The sequence below is a fragment of the Tamandua tetradactyla genome, chromosome 12, assembly GCF_023851605.1.
Source record: "Tamandua tetradactyla isolate mTamTet1 chromosome 12, mTamTet1.pri, whole genome shotgun sequence".
In the NCBI taxonomy this organism is placed as follows: Eukaryota; Metazoa; Chordata; class Mammalia; order Pilosa; family Myrmecophagidae; genus Tamandua; species Tamandua tetradactyla.
This window is the reverse complement of record NC_135338.1, coordinates 96,987,993-97,010,967: the sequence shown is the minus strand read 5'-3', so window position 1 is coordinate 97,010,967 and position 22,975 is coordinate 96,987,993. Positions and strand designations below refer to the sequence as shown.

Genomic DNA, 22,975 nt, shown 5'->3' with positions numbered 1-22,975 from the left:
GGCATGACCACGCAACTTGCTTTAACCAATGAAATGTGAAAGGAAATGATCAAGTACTACTTCCAGATAGCAGCCTTTAAAAGCTAGTGTACCTGGTGTTTCTGGTGGCAGCAATCTTGATGCAGTGACCGAGATCCACAGTGGATAGGGGTGGCCTAAGGGTACTGAGGAATGGAAGGGGACTATGGTGTGGACATACGATGGACTACTGAGCCGCCCAAAGAAGGAATGAAGTTGTGAGGCATGTAACTTAGACGAATGAACCTTAAGAGCTGTATGTTGAATGAAATGTCAGGAACAAAAAGACAAACATTATCATGCCTCAATTATATGGACTAAGTATAATATAAAAACTATTTAGTTCTCGTGAACTAAAGTTGAGAGCATGGGTTATCAGGTTGGGGCTTATTGTAGAGTCCTAGATTGTAAGCTCTTACAGCAGTCATATATTTAGGAGGTGTAACTGTTAATTCTAAATTCTGAGATACTGAGCTGTTTTTTTTTTTATGTAACATGGTCTTTCCCAGAAACTACAGGTATTTATGTGACACCTGAGACTCAGAATCAGAGCTCTGAAGCTATGAAACTCAGCACTACCCCATACAGGAATAGTTTAAAAAATTGAAAAAGTGATCAGACATCGAGTAGAGATCTGAATGAAGCTGACCTGGATAGGACTAAGGTATATCAGAAGACTGGGTAAGGGATGATATTGTTCATATCTTAAAACTTCAACTTCTGTGTGAGACTAACTAAAGGGAGAGATGTTTATTTGGTGCAAAATTTATATTTTGGGCAGTGTATTTCCTAATTTAACTTGTATAGTCAGTTTAGTTGAACACTATAAGTACAGGGAATCTTGAATAGAGCATGAGATCTTATCTTGTTGGTTTGTCCAGGTTAGTGTGATGCCCCAATAAATTCCAGGATAATTTGGGTAGTGAATAAAGAAGTATTTGCTGAGTGCCCTTGGAGCACTGGGGAGAAAGAGGGAAATATTCAACTTCCCCATTTGGAGAATTTCTGATACTCTAGCAAGCCTGGAGACAACCAAATCAATAGGCTGAGCCCTCAATCTTGGGGTTTGCCCCCTTGAAACTTATTCCTGAAAAGGACAGGCTAAGCCTACTTAAAATTAGGCCTAAAGGTCATCCCAGAGAACCTCTTTCAGTGCTCAGATGTGGTTTCTCTAAGCCGACACGGAAAGTGAACCCACTGTCCTCCCCTACTACGTGGGACATGACTCCCAGGGGTGTAAATCTCCCTAGCAATGTGGGACAAAACTCACAGGATGAGCTGGGATTCAGCATCAAGGGATTGAGAAAACCTTCTTGACCAAAAGGGGGAAGAAAGAAATGAGACAAAATAAAGTGTCAGTGGCTGAGGGATTTCAAACAAAGTGGAGAGGTTATCCTGTAGGTTGTTCTTATGTACTATATAGATACCCCTCTTCAGTTTATGCTGTATTTGAGTGGCTAAAAAGAAGTATCTGAAATTGTAGAGCTATGTTCCATTAGCCTTTCTTTTTTTTTTCAAAATTTTTAATTAATTTTTAAATTTTTAAAAAATTTAACAACAAACACAAACATTCTTAACATATGATCATTCCATGCTACATATATAATCAGTAATTCACAATATCATCACATAGTTGCATATTCATCATCATGATCATTTCTTAGAACATTTGCATCAATTCAGAAAAAGATATAAAAAGAAAACAGAAAAAAATTCATACATACTATACCCCTTACCCCTCCCTTTCATTGATCACTAGCATTTCAAACTAAATTAATCTTAACATTTGTTCCCCCTATTATTTATTTTTATTCCATATGTTCTACTTGTCTGTTGACAAGGTAGATAAAAGGAGCATCAGACACAAGGTTTTCACAATCACACAGTCACATTACGAAAGCTTTATCATTATACAATCATCTTCAAGAAATGCGGCTACTGGAACACAGCTCTACGTTTTCAGGCAGTTCCCTCCAGCCTCTCCATCACACCTTAACTAAAAACGTGATATCTATTTAATGCGTAAGAAGAACCCTCAGGATAACTTCTCGACTCTGGAATTTCTCAGCCATTGACACTTGGTCTCATTTCTCTCTTCCCTCTTTTGGTCGAGAAGGTTTTCTCAGTCCCTTAGTGCTGAGTCCCAGCTCATTCCACGATTTCTGTCCCTCGTTGCCAGGAAGGTCCACACCCCTGGGAGTCCTGTCCCCTGTAGAGAGGGGGAGGGCGGTGGGTTTGCTTGTTGTGTTCATCCTTTGTTCCCTGAAGATGCTTGTGTGAAGATAGAGCATTGATGATGGGACTGTGTGACTGTGCAAACCTTGTGTCTGATGCTCCCTTTATCTATGGTATGGTCAGATGAGTAAAAAATACGGATAAAAAAAATAATAAGGGGAACAAAGGTCAAAATATATTGGGTATATGGGAGGGGTAAGGGGTATGGTATGCATGAATTCTTTCTTTTTTCTTTTTATTCCTTTTTCTGGAATGATGAAAATGTTCTAAAAAATGATGATGATGATGAATACACAATTATGTGATGATACTGTGAGCCAACGACTGTACACCATGTACGGAATGTTTGTATATTACGGATGTTTATGTTTGTATGTTGTTTTATAAATAAAAATATTTTTTAAAAAAACAAAGGGATGATCTGTGAAGAAGGAAAAAAGCGAGTACATGAGCTTCGCACCCCTCCCCTGCCCCCACGGTGAACAGATGGCGCCTCCGCGCAGTGGGGCCTCTGCCACCCGCACAGGGACGGAAGCACGGTCGGCAGCGCCCTCCTGCCCATGGATGTGAACAGGCAGCACGACTGTGAAATGAATGTCTGGATTCTAGGACACTGAGATTTGGGGGCAATTTTTTTCTCAAAGCATAAACTAACCTATCTCAATTCACATGATATCAAACTTAAAACTTAATTTTAAACTCACACTCTCCATGACACTCAAGGCTCCTCCTGCCCTTCTCACTGGCATGCTCCATCTCACCCGCTGGCTTGTCCTCCCACCCTGACCACGCGCCTGCCTCTCCATTGGTCCCCAATGTCTCTTGTCCATTCTGCCTTCCGCTGTTCCCCACCTGCAGCTCGTCTGGAATGCACACCTCTGGCCCTGAGCTCACCTCTAAGCTCTACTGCCACATTTGTACCTGCCCATGTGCACATCCCACAGTCACGCCCCAAACAAAACAACTCTCCTGAGAAAGCAGCTTCCCTGTTTGACGTCTCAACTTCTGTCGAGAACTCTGACCTTCTCTCAATGGCTCGGAAACCTTGGCACTGCCTATGATTCAGGTCCATTCCACCACCCAGCAATGCCGAATGACTATCCTGAAAGGGCTCTGGAGCCCGTCCTCCTGTCCTATCCTTCCCTCTCCCACGGCCACCAGTGACCCCAGGAGCAAGCCATGTGACTGCCCTCCTCTTTCTCCTCACCACACTTGGGGCTCTCTGATACAGACTCCAGATCCTGGCACCAGGGGACCTGGTGGAGATGAGGCCACTGAAAGGGTTCAAGGCCTCCCAGGAAAGAAAATCAAAGAGCACAGTGGGTAAAGGGCAGAGTGTGGCAGGTCCAAAGGCCATGTCAATAGCACGCAGGAAACCTTTGTGAATTGCGAGGGAGATGGCCAAAGTCCAGTGACATGAAGATTCACAGACCCAGGCGGACAGGAGCAGAGTGGCTACAGGGTTAGGGCAAAGCAGCAACAAGGAAATGTGCCAATCGCCGAGAGGCCTTTGTCACCTTTTGACCCTGGTAGTCTGGCTGGGAGGCCCACAGGGGATAAGGACAAATGTGGGTGGGTGGAAAGGACTGGGCTGGAGAGTAAAGCTAGTTTTCTGCCAGAAGGTTCATTTACATGATTGAGGCCTCATGCTCATACTGACCTCTGTATCTTCTCTCTAACTGTCCATCTATGCAAAGCCAACTCATCTTCAGGATCACATGAGACCTTATCACCCACACCGCCACGGCATTACCTCCCTCTTTCTCTAAATGCCTTTATCGCTTACTGGAGTTGCTCATTCTGATACTTAATCACACTGCTCCCACCTAAACCCTTTACACACTTCAGTGTGCACGGACTCTGCTAAAGGGCACCCAGCCATAGGAACACCAAGGAGTTTCAGACGGTCTCTGTCCTCAAGCCTCTCAAAATCTGGTTGGGGGAGGAGAAGGAGTGGAGAGGGATGCACACATGGGAAGTTATCCTTATACCTCCTGCTTCTAGGTGAGTGCCAAAGGGACACAGACAGGCGACAGTGAGAAGAAACCAGAGGAGGTGGTATTTGAGAAGGACTTGAGGGATGGAGAGAGTTTCGACTGACAGAGAAGGCGGAAATACGAGAAAAAATATCACGTGTGTCTACGTGGGAGGGTTGTGTGGTGTGCAGTGAACAGACTGGAAGAGCAGGTTACTAAATATTATTAACCAACTGAGCATATAGATTTATATGCATCTTTTTCCACTGAGAATCTTCCTATTTTCAAATACTAAGGAAAGAAAAGTCCATACCACTATGCTGGATGATTTCAAATTAAAAAAAAAAAAAAACCACAACAAAAACGTTTATGGAGTTTCTCACTTCATAATAATAAGGAATTGCCGTGATCTGGCTGGAAACATCAGTTCGGTGTCTTGCCCACAAGAGGATTTTGTGCTCCATGTCACAAGAAGCTGGGTGCTGGGCGGCAAGGACACCCCCACCCAGTGGGAGGAAGGGAAAACACCCAGCCTGCTCCTCCTCACGAGCTCCTCCCTTTCAGGGAGGCCGCAGACGGCTCTGGATCAGCCCCTGGTCTCTGGGCGAGGACGGTCCACGAATGCTCTGGGTCACAAGCTCTCCTAATGGCCACCTGAGGCGCTGAGCTGCCTGGCGTGGCGCCGCACGCCCACGCTGACCTCGTGCCCTCCTCCCACGGTTGGAAGCTGGCACCAGGGTGGAGGCCGCTGGGTGCCTGCGCTGCCGCGGAGCTGACTCACGTTCAAGGCCGGCTGTGACCCTGTACCGCAGGCAGCCGCCTTGGGCACGCCTCAGCCCGGCACAGAGTCACTGGGTGGCATCTCCTCCAACCAGGCAGAAAAAATCACTTCTTACAGGATTACAGCTTTCTGTGTAGCAACAGCTTCCTAGAATTTCGTGGAGGGGCACAAACCAAGGAAAATGCTTTCCTCGAAAAATTATCATACCACCTGATAAATTCTGATTTTAAAACAGAGGCGTGTGTCGTCCCCCCCACCCTCCCCCACCTCCACCTACTCCCACCCCCCGGCCCAGCACATTCCATTTGCACAGAAGCTATTCTCGAAGCTGCCCAAGGGGACGGGGTGTAGCCTCACCAACTGCTGCTCTGACGAGGCAGGTACAACCTGCAGCCAGCAGCTAACTGCCCACCCACTCGATGACAGCTGGGACACCTACAGCTTAGAAATCCTACTTATTCACCTTCTATTGTACATTTTTCAAGTCAGTAGCTGTCTTAACCATGCTTTACTAATAAAGTAAAATTCACAGTATGTCACGGTATAAAGCGTACTATACATCTTAGTGCAGGGAGTCACGCTGAGCAACAGGCACAGAACAAAACAACTTGGGATCAAATTGGAAACCCCTGAAATCAAAAGATCCATACACCACGTGGCGCTCATAAAAGCTGGCTATGCTTTGGAATTTTAAGGCTTTCTAAAAAATAAGGCCCAGTTCCTGTCACTGGATATTGGACCAATTTTTAGTCAACTACAAATTGAGAAGGACCATAAAGGTGGATCTGATCCCAGGCAAGTCCCGTGAAGTAAATCAGGTTCAGTGAAATTAAGTGACGTTAAGGAGGATGAGTGGACCTAGATGGACCCTGGAACCTGGTCTGGGAAAGCCTGAAACTGGGGGGTGACTCAGCAACAGGACAGGCCCACTTGCCTGTCTCCAAGTGCTGGGTGTGACACTACGTGATGGAATCTATGGTAGTAAAAAGACACCTTATACTTTTCTGAAGACACAGCAGATCCTGGAGAATAAAAGCCCGGCATGATGCGCTCAGGCAGCAGCCTGATCATACACTTTTGGAAACTGGAATCGATTACTTGCCGGTGGGCGTGGCACAGAGGACAGACAAGGCCTCTTCCAACTGAACCAAACTGAGGGGATCCTGATTATTTTGGATTTTGAAGCTTTTAGATCTTTCAAGACTCAGCAGTTCCTGCACCGTGGCATGGAGTCTCTAACAAGAAGCTACGATCTTTTTCTAAGTTAGAGAAAATGGATGAGTTTTGCAGCAGACTCAACTTGGTCGGATTTAATATAAGAGGCCTCAAAGAATGCAGTACTTTTCCTCCTGGCTGGGCTGGCCCCCAAGCGACATCCAAGGGTTAAATTAACCCCCACATGCACATCCACTTATAGAAGGCATCTGATGCAGAAAACAGTGAGTAACAGGTAGGATGACTAACTCATTCCAGTTTGTCTGGTACTTCCCCAGTGTTAGCACTAAAAGTCCCAAGTCCCAGGAAACACCTCAGGTCCAGCCCTGGGCAAACAGGGATGTGTGGTCACCCTCGTGACAGAGGACAGCATGACAGGTTCAGCAATCCAACTTCCTTGCCTTGACAGTTCTAGTTCAGGACATTCCATCAGAAACTCAGGCAAGTTCTTTCAAGAAAAGGTAACCTGAAAAATGTGACCCCTTTGAAGCTGACCATCAATACCTGGTCTAATGAAGATGACCCTGACTGAGTCCTACCAGAGCTCCCTTACAATGGAAGGTTCCAGGGAGGTGAGCTTTGAAATTGCGGGGCCTACATAATAAGTGCATCAGAGAGCTAGAGAGCCACTTACCGTATTTTAATAGTTTATCACAAGCATCTAAGGAAATGCACAATTCTTAAAATGGATAAAATCAGGCCCATGGAATTAATACCCTGGGCAATTAGCAGTTTATCCTGTAAGCAGGACAGAGCCTTAGTGTTCAGCCAAGGAGGTAAGGATCTAAATCTGATCTGGAATGTTTCTGTGAGCAAGAGGGAATTAAAAGGAATTTGAGGCCAAGATAATGAAATTCTTTTCAACTTTAGCTCTGTGTAAATAATTGTGCTGGCTCCAGAACTCCTACTTAGGAAGGACCCAGGGGGAGCAATCTAACTGGAAGGGGTGCATGAAGCTGCTTCTGCTTTATTTACTAAGACAGAGAAAGCATCAATCGTCCATCTCAAAGCCCCTCACCCACCCACTCCTCTGGCCCTACCACTGCAAAGCTTTATAAGGAGGAGGCGGAGAAGATGGCAGGTGGAGTGGGAGTTTATCTGCCAAGTCCTCTGCTCTTTATAGCTGGAAAGCAATTCTACATACTGTGATATCAGAGAGATTTGAATTCATGCTTTTCTGCAAGACATTTCTAATCATTTAATACTTCCTTTGAATACCAGACAAAAAAATTACATATTTTGCACATCTATGACAAATACAGCATTTTTATATATGAAACCAGGCCTTTATTTGAGGCAGATAAAAGAAAAATGTATATTTACTGTGAAGAAATAAGCATGTATGACAGCAATAGAGAGGAAGTTGGCATTGTTCGAGAGAAAAATAAAACATTAGATTTGCTCTGCCTTATAGAAAATAATTAGGAAGCATGATTGTTGCAGAAACCAATGGAAGAAAGTAACTCCAGAAAATTTTCATAATGAAAGTTTTTTTAATGATTTTTTTTTGTAACCCCTCCTAACAACTGAGGCTCAGACAAGCAGATCCTCAAACGCTCACTAACCGAGACTGAGGACGACTATTAGATATGGACTAGTTATGATGAGAAACTAAAGATATGGAAATTAAAGGTATGGACTAATTACGACAAGAACAAAATTTCAGTAGGATTCTCGTGTGGAGAGCATACTCCGGTGAGAAAAGAGAACCGCAGAAGCCGAACCCATTATGATTCGTGGAAAGGCCTTAGGTTTCTCCCATTCTCAGGACCGCCTGGAGTGACTGTGAAGAGTGCACGTGCTCTAGGAAGGCACACGGCATGGGAGCGTCAACTGCGATTCTCCTCCTGGTGTTGGGATGGGCGTGACTCTCCCAGGTTTCAGGTACCAAATCGCGGGCCACAGCATCACCTAATTCCTGATAATACAGGCCACAGCTGGCTGCAGAAGAGGGCTATGGCACCTTTATCTGCTGGGGGGAAAGGACCCACAAATGTGCAGCTGTGGATCTGCTCGCATGCTGCACATGGCAAGGACTCCTGGATGTCTCTTGGATCCAATGAAAACACACCAGCTCTGCTTTCAGGTTTGTCTGCTAGCTAAGCCCTCCCGCACATGCTCCCTGTGCCTTCCTCTGTAGCCACAACGCCACCCAGCCCAGCGAGCTCACGAGCCCGCTAACGAGTGGCAAAGCCACGATGGGAATGCAGAAGCTTCAACAGGCGGCCTCCGGGCCTGTGCCTGCCTCTGCTCTGCAGCCTGGGCCTGGCGGCCGGAGGCTGCTCCCTGCGCCACGCTTACACCCAAGGCTGTCTCGACTGCACTGAAGACCAAAACACCCACAGCAACCAGCTTCTTCCAGAGACGGGGCAGAGATTCACAGATAGACAGAACCCATCAGCGGTGAAGGTGTCCGTGGTTCCTGGGTGCCCCAGGGACCAGCGCTGCTGCACGTGCTGGGGGCAGTGGTTGCCCCTGCCCAGGCACAGGCTCCACCTGCCACCTCAGGGACACCCCTCACTGAGTCGTGGAAAGCAAGGACAGAAGGCACAGCACTTACCATGGTGTCCCATTCTGTTCACACACACTTGACCGTGTGCCTCTTGGTCTTGGTTACATGTATTTCAGTGACGGAGAGAAGACAAATTTAAATTCTCATAAAAGAAGCTGGGATGTACCAAATGGACAGATTAGCTACCTTCTGGGGAAGCACGTCTAGGAAGATGGAAGCGGGGCTCATTCTGGCTGAAGATGAGTGGGGGGTAGTCAGGAAAACTGTCCGAGAATTGATGCCATGTAAGGATAAGGTTTTTCAGTAGGGAGGGACTGCTGAGCCAGGGGATGGCAGCCGGGGGACAGGCACTTAGTGGACTGTGGATCACTGTGGGTGACAGGGCTGGACAGGTGAGTTTGGGGTCACTGGCAGTGTGCTCTGGGTGCTGGCTGGCTCGAGGAAGCCAACTCAAGTGGCACCCCGACAGATGGGTGGGTCAGAGTAGGGAGGTGACTTGGGACACTCCTGTAAAAGCCAAAGGGAGTGGTCATTACGCAGGTGAATATATTTGTAAAGGTCCTCTAGCTGTATACTTAAGATTTGTGCATTTTACTATATGTAAATTATAACTCAATAAAGTACATTTGAAAAAAAAAAAGCCCAAGGGAAACAGTGCCAGCCTGTCCTGGAGGACGGGGAAAGGGCAGGAACGGTTAGCAAAGGAGGACACGGGAGGAAACCCTTCCCTCCAGGTCTTCACCCTTACCCTGAACTCAGGGCCACCGCCCTCGAGGAGGGCCTCCTGACGCTTGCTGACAAAGCCACCACACCAGGTCAGAGGACATAGTGCCAAAGGACACTTGGGGAAGCCGCCTGTTTCTTTTTTTTTTTGAACATCATCATACTATTTATTGAAGTAGAAAGAACTTGGAAAAAAGCTTTACTTCAAAACTTCAGTCCAATAAACTGAAATCGTGGATAATAAAAGGCTGCGTCTTGCTTTATTTTTTAAATCATGTTTTACCCCAATTATAAATTAGGGTAATTACAGTGAAATTTTCATGATATTCAACAGTACTAGTAATGGGCTTTACAGAAACCAATTTCTTTACAAGGTCTTGACAAACTGTTACCTGACTATCCCAGGAAGGAGAATTTTCCCTCAAAGATATTTTCAGGGGGAACATTTGTTTTTGTTTTTTTTCTAATGGGGGAAACTGTAAAACATAAAAGAAATGCAAATATATAGTAAAAACTGCTTCTTCAGAGTCCTGCTTGTATCAAAGTTCTCTTTAGGAAAATGGAAAACTTATTCAGTACAATTGAACCAACATACAATTTGTTATTTTATGGTAACAGGTTTTTCAAACTGAGCTTTTAAAAAGTACATTTCTACAAAAGTAAGATTAAATAGGTAGTTATAAAATGTATTTATCCTGAAATGGGTAAGAATATAAAACGTTGCTGCCCATGTCAAGAATACATTACACATTTTACACATTATTAAAGGTCATTTTCTTTCCATTAATAACGTAGATAAAACCAACCAAATTATTTATTGCTTATATCAAGTGCATGTTAAAATCCAGATAGCCTCCCAAAACAGATCCTTGTGATAAAGGATTTCTGAATGTGGTCAGGTAAAATATGTTTTTAACATGTGTGAATACAGTTGCAAAATGTATCAGTTTTAACAAACATTAATGTCTTTATTTTATGAAGCCATTTACAGTTTGGGTTTCAGAGGAACCTGCAGTGAAGAGTCCTGAGATGTTGGGCCCACGCCTGGCAGTAACGCTTATCGGGGTGATGGCTATTCTACTGCACCGTTTCGGGGCAGGAGGACTTGGCTGCTAAGTGAGAAACCCTTGGGATTAATGTGCACTGTCAGCCCCTACTGCAGAAGCTTGCTGTGCAAAATTAATTATTTATAGGGCATGTTGCTGTAAAAAGAGTGTCCAGGCAAGAAAAGCGCCAACCAAAACAACCGACACAAACCCCATCTTAGTGAGAATAGGTTGCCAATATAACCACCTTTTTCTTTTTCGTTCAGTCTCATTTAGCCTCTGTTTCATCTGCTGCACCTTCTGAGCTGTGTTAGCTTTCCCGTCCTCTCGAATACGTTTCCGTAGAACACTCTCACTGTTCTCCTCCACAGTATCTTGTCCTTTAGAGGACAATCCTGTACATCTGTCACCTGCCAGTTTTTCTTCTTCTAAGACTATTCTGTTCCTGTTGCATTTTTCAGTCATTATTTTGGTTGGTGAAAGATCAAAAGCAGGAGATAAATCTTCCTTAGAAAGTTCTTTCCACCGTTTCTGTATATTTGAATCTCCCTTTATAAACTTTGCTCCTTCTAGTATAGCCATATATGAGAATCTGAGTTGATCTGGTGTCTGAATAAGTCCCATTCGATATTTCCTCACATTCAGTAAAATCTGTTTAATGTTAATATCATCTCCTTTCTCCATTAAAACAAGACAGGTGTCCACCAGAGAGAAGGTGCCAGACCGCCCGATTCCTGCACTGCAGTGGATCACTGCAGGCCCATGCTCAGGGTTCAGGGAGCCAGACTCTCTCACTTTAAATAAGAAATTCAGAAATGAAGCTGGTGATTCAGGGACTCCAAAATCTGGCCAGGTAGTATAATGAAAGTGCGATATTGTTCTGGTTTCACCACTATTAATATCTTCTAATTGTAGTAAATATACTGTATAATATGATTTCACATCTTCTGACAAGAGCTTCACACGGAATCCTGTTTCTTTAAACAGCATCTCTCGGTCATCTTTTGTTGGCCAGTACTGTGCACATTTAACTGATTCTTTCTCCACAACTCGATTCAGCATGACAACTGCTTTGGTCTTTTGTTGCCAAACCATAAGCCAAAAATGACAACACGTATTAGGGAGTGGACCCTGCGTCAGGACGTAGCTTCTCTGCGCCTCTTCGATGCTGACCAGGCTGGCGTTGATATAGTCATTGTCCGCGTTCTGCAGCTTGACACGGCTGTGGTCATATGGGCTTACATCTCTGTATCTGTTTCGATTTCTGTTTTCTGGAAACTTGGCCACTCTATGAGGATAGTCATGGGACTCATTTCGAATTTCCAAGTACAGCTGCTGCCAGCGACTCTGGGCGTCCAGTTCCTCGAACTCCAGCTCGACCGTGACGGACATGGCGGCGGGTGCAAGGACAGCTTTGGCGGGCGGAGCGGCTCATGCCCCGCGCGGGCCGGGAACGCTGGGCACCGCTGAGCGCCCGCCTGTTTCATTTTACATAGAAGGAAGATAAGGACCAGAGGGCCTGTCACTTTGTCCAGAGTTCCGTGGCTAGCTTAGAGGTATAGACCCGGGTGTGCATTTGGTACAAATTCCAATCCAAGGTGCTCTCTCTCACCGTTCCACTGCTGCCTACAGCCTTCAGAAAATCTCTAGAGTTGGCAGGATTCTGAGGTCATTGAAAATCAAATGTTAGAGGATACAGAGCAGTGTGGACAAAGACCCATGGCATACTGAGTGTTAAATCAGGTTCCCAGGCAATGCGCATTACAGCATCCCAATTCTGTGGAGGGATATATATACAGAAGGAAAAAAAACACCAGATGGTCACCAAAACGGTATCTGTGCTTATTTATGGGGAGGAGAATAACAGGTGATCTTTTGGGTGTTTTTCCTTATTTTTAAAAAATGAATATGCATTATTTTTTTTATTTAGAGAAAAATGGACATTTGTATCACCATTTAGATTTTCTCTTAACTCTGAACCAAGTTTTAGTCTGCTGGTTTCACTAAAAGCAAACATTTCTTGGGAACAAAAAATGAATCACTAGGTAAATATGGATGTGTTACTAAGTGAATAAGAGGCTCCTATCATCCCATCTAAACATAAAACATAAACATCCCATCCCAGACATAAAAGATTCACTTACAATGTATCTTTGGGTAAATAATCTTAAAACAGATTTTAAAACTGACTCTAACGCGGAGAGGGAAAACAAAAACAAAAACAAGATGAAACCCTCCTCTCATGGCGTACTTTCAGCGCTCGCCTCTCGCCGGGTTTTTTCTGCACAAGAACAGCGAGAGACTAACTACGTTCTGACTCCACACCACGGCCGCCCACCCAGTGCCTTCAGTCGGGACGCTGAGTAATACCAGCGGCTCGGGGTAAACCAGTTAGCTGAACTTTCCAGGCCAGACTAAGGCTGCTGAAGGCTGCAGATGCGCTTTCTCTTAGAAAAAACCTTCCAAGTCACAGGAGAAGGGCTTTGATTCATGACATGCCTCCTGCCCTCAGCTTCAAATACATGGGAGGCTGTTACCAAACTGCGGCAGGTGAAAGCACGCCGGGGACAGCGGCACCTGGACAGTGATCAAAACACAGCCACGTGGGACTGAGCATCACTCTGGGGCAGGTCCTGCTAAGGGCTCCACGGCGGCTGCGCCTGCGTTGGGGGAGAAATGCTAGTCCTGCCCACCTCCCGTAGGGCAAGAGGAACTAACTCTGGAGTCACGGACTTGGGGTTCAGTGTCCCTCTGCTACTTCCAGTTTCCTCATCCTTAAAATGACAGGAAAAATGAATCTGACCTCAAAGTCGGCAAGAGCATTAAATGACAATGTACATGAGAGGCACTCAGCAAATTTGAAAAATGCAACAACATGGACAAGATAGAAACATTTTGGTGATGTGGTACGTGAACACAGGACATAGTTATTCCTAAAATGAAAATCTAAAGCAAAGGTAAAGATTAGTTAAAAGATGGAGGAACACACCCTTGGCCAACTTATCTTTGGACAAAGGTGCCAAGTCTACTTAAAGGGAAAAGAACAGTCTCTTCAACAATGGTACTGGGAGAACTGGACAGCCACATGCAAAAGACTGTGGACCCCTATGTTACACCAACATAGAAATTAACTCATTGTAACTAATAAAGTATCAGTGGCTGAGAGAGTTTATATAGAGTCAAAAGGCTACTCTGGACGTCACTCTTATGCAAGCTTCAGTTAGACATTGCTACCTATCATAACTTGCCAAATCCTAACCAAAACCATTCTGGCCAATTCTAGGGCAATAGTCTACAAAGGTTCCATGCACTAGGGTAACTTTCTAGAAACTTACAACCTCCAGATGGGTCCCTGGACCAGATAAGTCTTGAAACCTAGAGGGCCCAGCCTCTCCAGAACATCAGATAGTTCCATCTCCCTACCCCATATTATCCACAGCCCCTTCCAACATGAAAAAGCTAGAATGGCCATAGGCCAAATACCCCTAAAGAGAGGGATAGAAAGATCATAGGTGATGGTAGAGTTATACAGAGAAGGTAGGATTTAACAAATGAATATGATTAAATTGATACTTCTTTTAGACTCCAGTATCTTAGAGCAGCTAGAAGTAAAAACCTAAAATTGTGGAATTGTAACCCATACCAAACTCTGAAATCTGTTCTACAACTAATTGCTGTGCTGTGCTTTGAAAAGTATTGCTTTTTTGCATATATATTATTTTTCACAAAAAAAAGAGAAAAAAGTCAATTGTGATAATAAAAAGATATTTATTCCTTCTAGCCTCCGACATTCTGGACCAGCTAGAAGGAAAAATCTGAGAGGATCGTATGGTAGCCCACGACAAACTCGGATCTGTCCTATAACTACTTGTTGAAGAGTGCTTTGAAAACTACTGCTTTTTTATTTCTTTGCTTTGTATATATGTTATAGTATACAATAAAACAGCTTTAAAAAATTAACTCATAATGGATTAAAGACCTAAATATAAAAACCGTAAAACTCATAGAAGAAAACATAAGGAAGTATCTTCAGGACATTGTGTTAGATGATGGTTTCTTAGACTTTACACTAAAAGCAAGAGCAACAAAATAAAAAATAGATAAATGGAACGCCATCAGAATTAAGAATTAAAAACTTCTGTATAACAAAGAATTTTATCAAGAAAGTAAAAAGACAACTCACAGAGTAGGAGAACAATATCTGGAAAACATAGATCTGATAAGGGTTAGTAGCCAGAATTTATAAGGAACTCCTACAACCCAACCACACAAAGACACAAATACTGTATGGCCTCACTTACGTGACATAAGGAAAATATGCACAGTTTAAAGCCAGGAACTAGAATACAGGTTACCAGGGGCTGGGTGGGAGGGGAAGGGAGAATTCATATTTAATTGGTATGGAGTCTCTGGAGTGATGGAAAAGTTTCGGCAATGGATGATGAGGAAAGAGGCATAACTTTTTGTATATAATTAACATGACTGAACCGTATATTCAAAAAGGGATAAAAAGGGAAATTTAAGGTTCCATGTTAAGTTATCACACACATACCAAAAAAACATAGAACTGTTCAACACAGGGTGAACAGTGTGCTAAAGCTAACAGCATAATTATAATAATACTGTTTCCTGAATTGTAACAAAGGTACCACACTAATCCAAACATTAACAATAGGGAAAACTGTGGGGAGGGGGGATGGGGTACATGGGATTCTATACTTTCTGCATGATGTTTCTGTAAACCCATAACTGCTCTAAAAATTATTTTTCTTTTAAGGAAAAAAAGATGGAGGAAAAATAGTGAATCCTTTTGCCCCTTAATCCTCTGTCATGTTCAAGTCAGAGCACTTAAGTATTTGGAATGCACTTAAGTATTTGGAATTTAGCTGCTTACGTGATGTTCCAGCAGACTCTAAGAGGCCTGGGCTTATACCATCCAAGGGACGGGTTTTGGCAATCCGTAGTTTCTGGAGAACTTGTCCCTTTTTCATAACCACCTTCCAACATCACCACGTCCCCACAAGTACCAGCTCCACTTGGAACCGAGGCTGACCCCTGGCAGACCCCATTCCGGCTTCACCAGGATGGAGGGTGGCAACCGGCCTCTGACCAGGTGGTTCAGCCCTAATGCCCTGCTCGGGCCGACGCTGACCCACGCCAGAGCCACGGTGCAAGGGCGCACTTCCACGTCAGAGGAGCTGCGGGACCCTCAGGAGAGCGTGGGGAGGGCGGACACAGCGCCGAGGCTCCTGAACGGCCGTGTGCCCGTGAGGAAAACAGCACAGAGAGACTGTTGGACTTGAGCATCTGGGTTATTTTTAAAAGAAAAGAAATGAGGTAAAATTTCTTGAATAGCAGCTTTTTCATGCTTCCTCCAATTACTCAGGAATGAATCCTGGGTGGAAACTTGTGCTCATCTGCATATAAACTTGCTGAGTTTTGAATACCTTGGTTTTTGAAAGCTCTCTAAAAGTGAGATGACCTCGGAACTGAGGCTAGCTGGCCCCATCCAATTTGAAAGTGAATTTCACTAGCTAGTCCAGAGAAGTAAATTATCCTAATATTGCTGAAAATTCACATTCAAAATATGAAAAATGTTGGATGTTCTGGAAACATACGGATACTTACTATGCACAATCTTTTGGGAGGTTTCTAACTGCAAACGCTGCTTAGTAAGAATGCCACACATGGTCTTAGTCTAACACCTGGTTGTGTCAGCAGGGGACAAATTCAACCCAGTGGCACTTATGTTGCACATGGCACTCCACAAGTACGAGGAAACTCCGTCAAGTCATATGTCTCTCCTGACTCGGTGGTCACTTTTTTGTCGTGGTGTCACTGTTAGAATACTTTGAGGAAACTGTACATAAATACCGGCCTTGCCATGTTCAATGGGAAAGCATTGGAGATGCATTAGACAAGCCCAGGCACCAGTGTCAGATGTCAGCATGAGACAGTAGACAAGGTCTATAAAACAGGTGATTCGATGATACTCAGAAATGCACAGGAAAATCGGTCCCCACATCAGCCCTCACTGTGAGCGCCGACCCCGAGGGTGGTGGCAGTTCTGCTTTAGTGGCCTCAAAGGACAGATCCGCCTCATGGGACCCACCAGGGACTGACACCCACAGCCCCAGGAGACCGTGTATCAACGCCAGCACCCAGTGGAAAGGAGTATGTTTGCGGGCAGTTCCGAAGAAGGAGAATCAGAAGAAGGGTGAGTAGTATATGATTGTTTTGAAAACGGATTAAAATACAAATCTGCTCTGGGAACAAACAAAATAAACCACAGAGAGAATAAGTCTCAAGTCAAGTCACAAAACCCTTTTATAAAGCAACGAGCAGCTAATATTTAGCCCAGGCCTGAAGAATAGGCCCTGTGCTACCAGCTTTTCCTACACACTTTCACTTTGTCTAGGCCTTGCAATAACCCGTGAGGGAGACACCCTTCTTTCCCCCTTATTTTACTGTGGTGACATACATACAACACAAAACTTGCCCTGTGAACCATTTTTAAGTGTACAATTCGGTGGCATTAATTACATGTAAATGTTGCACAACCATCACGACCACCCATTCTATCATCCCAAACAGAAACTCTTTATCGGATAAGTATTAACTCCCATTCCCCCTTTCACCTGGTAACCTCTAATCTACTCTCTGTCTCTGTGGATGTGCTTATTCTAGATATCTCACACAAGGAATTCACATGATATTTTGTGTCTGGCTTATTTCACTCAGTATGATGCTTTCATGGTTCATCCATGTTGTAACATGCAGCAGAACTCTGTCCTTTTCATGGCTGAATAGTATTCCATTGTCTGGATATATCCCATTTTGTTTACCCATTCATCTGCTGATGGACACTTGGGCTACTTTCACCTTCTGGCTATTATGAATAATGCTGTAACTGTTCTAACTCTCAGTTCAATTCTTTTGGGTATATAACTAGAAGCAGGGATTATATGATAATTCTATGTTTAACTTTCTGAAGACTGCCACATGTTTTCCACAATGGCTGTAACCATTTTACATTCCTACCAGCAAAAAAAGTCTTGAATGCCCTCCAGGGTTCACAAACCATGCCTTCATGGAGACCCTGGCTACTCCATGGAGATGCTGGCTACTCCATGGAGACCCTGGTTACTCCATGGAGACCCTGGCTACTCCATAGAGACACTGGTTACTCCATGGAGACTCTGGCTACTCCATGGAGACCCTGGCTACTCTATGGAGACCCTGGTTACACCACGGAGACCCTGGCTACACCAACAATGCCACCATTTTACTTCGATGCCATAAGGACATAGTGTGAGAAGGTTTTCATTGAGCGTTACTAAAAGCCAAATAGACTGGCAGGTCAGCACGGAGAGTTCGAGTTCTACTCACTCTTTGGTCAGAAGAGGACAGGATTTGAGCAGAAAGCGGGAGAGCCCCGAGTCCTGGAAGGAGAGGTCAGGTGGGGCTGTGGGGCTCTTCAGATTCAAACACCGGACGATGACGTACAGCACGGCAGCCACCGCGGCCAGCTTCACCCCGTCAAACACGGCCGGCAGCTCGGGGGTCTCCAGCATGGCGTTCATCTTGATCCTGGGGAACAGAGGCTCAAGTCTGAGGAGGGGCGGGGCTGGGCCCAGAGTCCCTGTCCAGTGTACCCACCAGTCCCACTGCGGCCCATAGCCGGCAGCTCCCCAAGCACAAGCTCACCGTCCTGAGTATGGACAGGCTGGGGAGGGGTGGGGCTTGTTTTAGTCCAGTGAGCATTTCTAAGATAAGCAAGCTGAGAAAATGCTGAGATACAGGGTCCTCTGGAGAATGGGAAAAAAAGGTAAGGGCCAGGCAGGGGTAGCACAGAGATTTTCTGTGAACAGGTGGCCTCCGATGGTCTCTGTAGACTCACTGCACCCTGTGCTCGGGTGTGAGCTCAGTGTTTACAGTCCCCGCACACTGCGATGTGGGCGGGGACGCTGCTGGCCCCTCCCCTCGAGGGCCCAACAACCTCCACAGGGGCAGCTGGCCCCGAGTCCATTGCAGAGGCCAACAGCCCTCACTCCTGGGGTCTCAGGGCGGGTGAAATGGGCCTTGGCCAAGTGCCCCCCACAGGAGGCCAGCAATAACCATTAGTCCAAAATTAGACCAAAATTGGACCAAATTGAGCTATTAGACTAAAATTAAAAATGGGAGTACAGAAGATGCATCTGCACAGTTGGCTTTGGCCAAGTTCTGCTAGCATTCTATCTTCTGAGGCATTTTTACACACAAAGCACACACATGTACACACACACATAAAAGACTACAAACACAACCAAACTCAACAACGACAAAAGCCACAGAATCAAAAACCCAGTATTTTCCTTTTTGATCGGCAGAAAAATAGAATATCAGGTGTCACCATAAAAATCAGGGGAACCACGAGCTAACACAAAGGAAAAAAATGGTCACTCTCACAGCCAAGGTAGCTATGGCAACAGCTTCCCCTGGAATGGTTTCAAGTTGCCGCTGCTAAACACAGCCTGGTACCAGGGCAACTCTGGTACCTGTGGTGGAGTCACAGCAGCAGGACAAAATCCGCTCCCCAAAGTGGATCTGGTATGACTGAGTGGACTCTCTGAGATCCACAGCAGGGCCAGAGAGGACCCAGAAACCCTTTGCTGGCCCTGCCGTGATGCTGCCAGCACGGGGCCTGAGAACACATGGCAGAAAATCTTTGGCAGCAGTTCCTGGCTCAGTGAGGAAAGGAAGTCAAAGATCAAAGCTCCCTACACAGCCTTCCACCATCGAGGCAAGAACATAATTTTTAAAACGTTGACACAATTTCCAACCAAGGCTAGACCTTGGAATAGGTTTCAGCTGCGTCTTCCTTTGAACTTTTACAAAGTGACATTTTTCTTAACATCTAACTTCTTATGACTGGTCATCTTGCTCCTGGCTGGGGTCACGTCCCCTGAAGGCTAGTGACCTACAAATCCCCAAAGCAAGGATATCTAACTTGGGGTCTGGGGATCCCCTACGGGTTTCCAGAGTCAAGAAACATGAAACTATATGTGATGGTTTGTAGGAAAGTCCACTTTGGGGGGAGAGGGTTCATAGCTTTAATCAGTTATCAAAGGGTCCTGTGGCCAAAAAAGGTCACAGCACTGCACAAAAGAGGCTCAGGGGCCTAATGTGAGCTTCTGGCCCCTCCTTGCCACAGCCCTGCCACCTAATCCAGCCAAATGGATGCTCAGTGAATAGCCAAGGCCATGCTGCACATTAATATGGATTTTTATGTCTACTAAGTGTACGGGCCCAAACCACAACCCAGCAGGAATTCCGGTTCCTATGACTGTGATGCTGGTAACAGAACTGAAACAGGAGCCCTTCCCTGTCCCCTCTGTTGGAGACAAAACAGAATAATGCAGCAGCAGGTGGCTTCAGCAGTTTCATTGTTGCTCCAGGGTAGACTTATTGAATTAAAAGAATAAACAAGTCCTTCCTTTCCCACGTCCACGCACCACCTGCTAACACAAGGGAAGCAGGAGAGGGGACGCTAAAAGGAGCAGGGCCTACCTGGGTGCTTACTCCTCTCTACAGTGATGGCAATTATCCTTGCAGGGTGTACAGCTGGGCTGGTCCAGGAGCGCTCTTATTCAAATTAACCTAAAAGCTGAAAATATTAAATGGTGAGGTTTAAAAACAACAGAGAAAGAAACAATTTCATCAAAACAGAAGCACCAGCCAAGTTCCTCTGCATTTGGTTCTGAGGGGAAAAGCCAATTTCTCCAGTCAGCACCTGTCCCACGCTCTTGGACACAGGAGCATGGAGGGGGGTGGGCTCTGTGTCCCCGCAGAACGGCAGGTCACCCTGGCTCCCAGGACAGGTTAGCCACTGCACGCATAATCTGGCTAAAGCATGCCCACACTGGTTTTTGTTTGTTTGTTTAACATCCTAACATAACTCTCAGAAATGCCCACCAGGACAGCTCTCAGCTCATGTGACCAACAAAATAACTTAGCAAGGCTTTAGGTCAAGACAAGGCGGCTTACTGCTTCCCTTCCCAACAGAGAGCAATGCAGCAAGGCTCCAGAGGGGACGGCCTGAGAGTAGCGGGGGCCCAGGGGGCAGCCCAGGCCGGTCAAGGGGCGTGGGGTGCTGAGGGTGCTCACCCGAGCCAAGGCGGGAGCTGGGCGGGCCGCAGGAAGCCCGGTAGAGACCTCTGGCTTCAGAGCAGCCGAGGAGACAAAAGAGAGAAGTGGGGGGACCGGCCAGCGTTTATACAGCGCCCTGTGCACTTGACAGTCACTCACTCCCACCCCTAAGGAGGGAGGAAACCGGGCACAGAAAGTGGGAGCAACCTGCTCAAGTCCCCCAGTCAGGAGGGCAGAAGCCAGCATTTGAGCCCTTGTCAGCTGGCTCCAGAGACCCCCCTCTTACCCTCCACGCTGTGCCACCCGAATACAGGAAAGGAAAGCAAGAAAAGCCAGAGACAAAGGAAACAGAAGGTACAGAAAACCCAAAATACGCCTAAATGAGACACTGCTGCTTGCTCTCTCTCTCTCTCTCTCTCTCTCTCACACACACACACACACACACACACACACACACACACACACACACACACACACACACACACACACACACACACACACGGTTGTAAACGCACAGAGCTGGGATGTCAGCCCAACGTCCTCTGACGCTTCCAAAATGACATAAGAAAAAAAAGAAAGTCAATTTAAGGTATCAATGAACCTTCAGGGTAATCTTGCTCAACTTCAAATTTTTATTATTTCTTCAGATCCTGAGACACATCTGCTAGGGAGGACCAGACTCTGGGGACCAAAGAGCAAAGTGTCCAGCCTCAGCCACGAGCCACGACTCTCCGGGGCTCAGCCTCCATCTAAAAGACAAGAGATGGGCCACAGCAAAGGCCCTAAATTGGCAGCACATGTGCTGACACCGCACTAGGCTGGCACTTTTTTTTATTGAATTAATTAGCTATCAAGTTACAAACAGCAGGAGATTTCAGATAAAAGTCTGGATTTCTTGTTAAAATAAATTTAGTTTGAAATGCTAGTGGTAAATGAAAGCAAGGGGTAAGGGGTATGGTATGTATAATCTTTTTTTTCTCTGTTATTGTTTTATTTCTTTTTCTGTTGTCTTTTTATTTCTTTTTTTAAATCGATGCAAATGTTCTAAGAAATGATGAATATGCAACTATGTGATGATATTAAGAATTACTGATTATATATGTAGAATGGAATGATATCTTAATGTTTTGTTTTGTTAATTTTTTTTAATTAATAAAAAAATTTTTAAAAAAAGTCTGGATTTCTGGTTTCTCTTGGAAAAAAAAGGAAATCAGAAAACCTGGCAACAGTGAGCCAGCATTCCCACGTGGCCACAAAGAATGGGGCTGAGTGGCAGCTGCCGTGTAAGATGGAGCAAGCTCTCTCCAGACTGCCACCGTCCCCACCTTTCCCTGCATGGCCCCTGCCACCAATCTCTAGCTTCCTGTCATCATTTATGGAACCCAAAGAATCCCTGCAGGCATCTGACTGTGCAACTCTTGGAGGAAACTGGCTATGGTCCCTTTCAGCCCTGGATAAGTCTGTACTGACTGAATATTCAAAAATATACACTGCCAGCATATGTATAAGTGATAAATTTATAGAAAAATTAGAAAGGCAGAGTGGTAAAGCTTATAGGATAGCAAGATGTTGAACTCTTACTTATTGATACTTAGGCTGACGGTTATTCACATCTTGACTCTTACCATACACTATTTGAGATGGCGTCAATAAAACACCCTCAATGATTACACAGGCATACAGAAAGATGTGGCAGACTGTTGACTGCTTTCCAGTTAGGGCTTCTTCTTCCTTAGTAACAGAAACCTGGGTGTGGTAGTTAGATTCAGTTGTCAACTTGGCCAGGTGACAGTGCCCAGTTCTGTTGCTGTGGGCATGAGCCAATGGTACATGAACCTCATCTGTTGCTGATTACATCTGCAGCCAGCTAGGAGGCGTGCCTGCTGTAATGAAGGATGTTTGATTTAACTGGCTGGTGCGTAAATGAGAGAGCTCATCGTAGCACAGCCCAAGCAGCTTGGCATACCTCGTCTACGAACTCGCAACTCAGCCCAGGCCTTTGGAGATGCAGAAAGAAATCACCCCAGGGAAAGTTGTTGGAACCCAGAGGCCTGGAGAGAAGGCCAGCAGAGATCACCCTGAGCCGTCCCACATAAGAAAGAACCTCAGTTGAAAGTCAGCTGCCTTTCCTCTGAAGAACTAATGAAATAAATCCCCTTTTATTAAAAGTCAGTCTGTCTCTGGTGTGCTACATTCCAGCAGCTAGCAAACTAGAACACTGGGGAAAGTGCTCAGTTACAAAACATTAGGTCATTTACCCTCCCTTGCAGCTAGGAGAGGCCATGTGATGACATTCTGGCAAATTCTGGAGGGGTTGGTTTCATTTCTGGAAAGGCTCCTT

The 22,975-nt window shown here is 45.3% G+C and overlaps 1 protein-coding gene and 1 pseudogene across 6 annotated transcripts in view; both read right to left on the bottom strand.

Moving 5' to 3' along the window:
- ABHD2 (abhydrolase domain containing 2, acylglycerol lipase) overlaps window positions 1-22,975 on the bottom strand; it is a 118,505-nt gene that overhangs the window by 67,507 nt on the left and 28,023 nt on the right. For 4 of the 6 annotated variants that reach the window (XM_077124162.1, XM_077124165.1, XM_077124166.1 and 1 more), the window contains exons 2-3: window positions 20,056-20,152; window positions 17,896-18,096 (exon numbers count right to left, since the gene is read on the bottom strand). In XM_077124162.1, the coding sequence (XP_076980277.1) occupies window positions 17,896-18,089 (194 nt within the window). In that variant the 5' untranslated portion in view covers window positions 18,090-18,096; window positions 20,056-20,152. Of the gene's footprint in view, window positions 1-17,895; window positions 18,097-20,055; window positions 20,153-21,235; window positions 21,384-22,975 lie in introns of all 6 variants that reach the window. The other 2 variants (XM_077124163.1, XM_077124164.1) reach the window with 2 other exon arrangements.
- On the bottom strand, window positions 5,308-14,816 carry LOC143652513 (tyrosine-protein phosphatase non-receptor type 2 pseudogene; annotated as a pseudogene).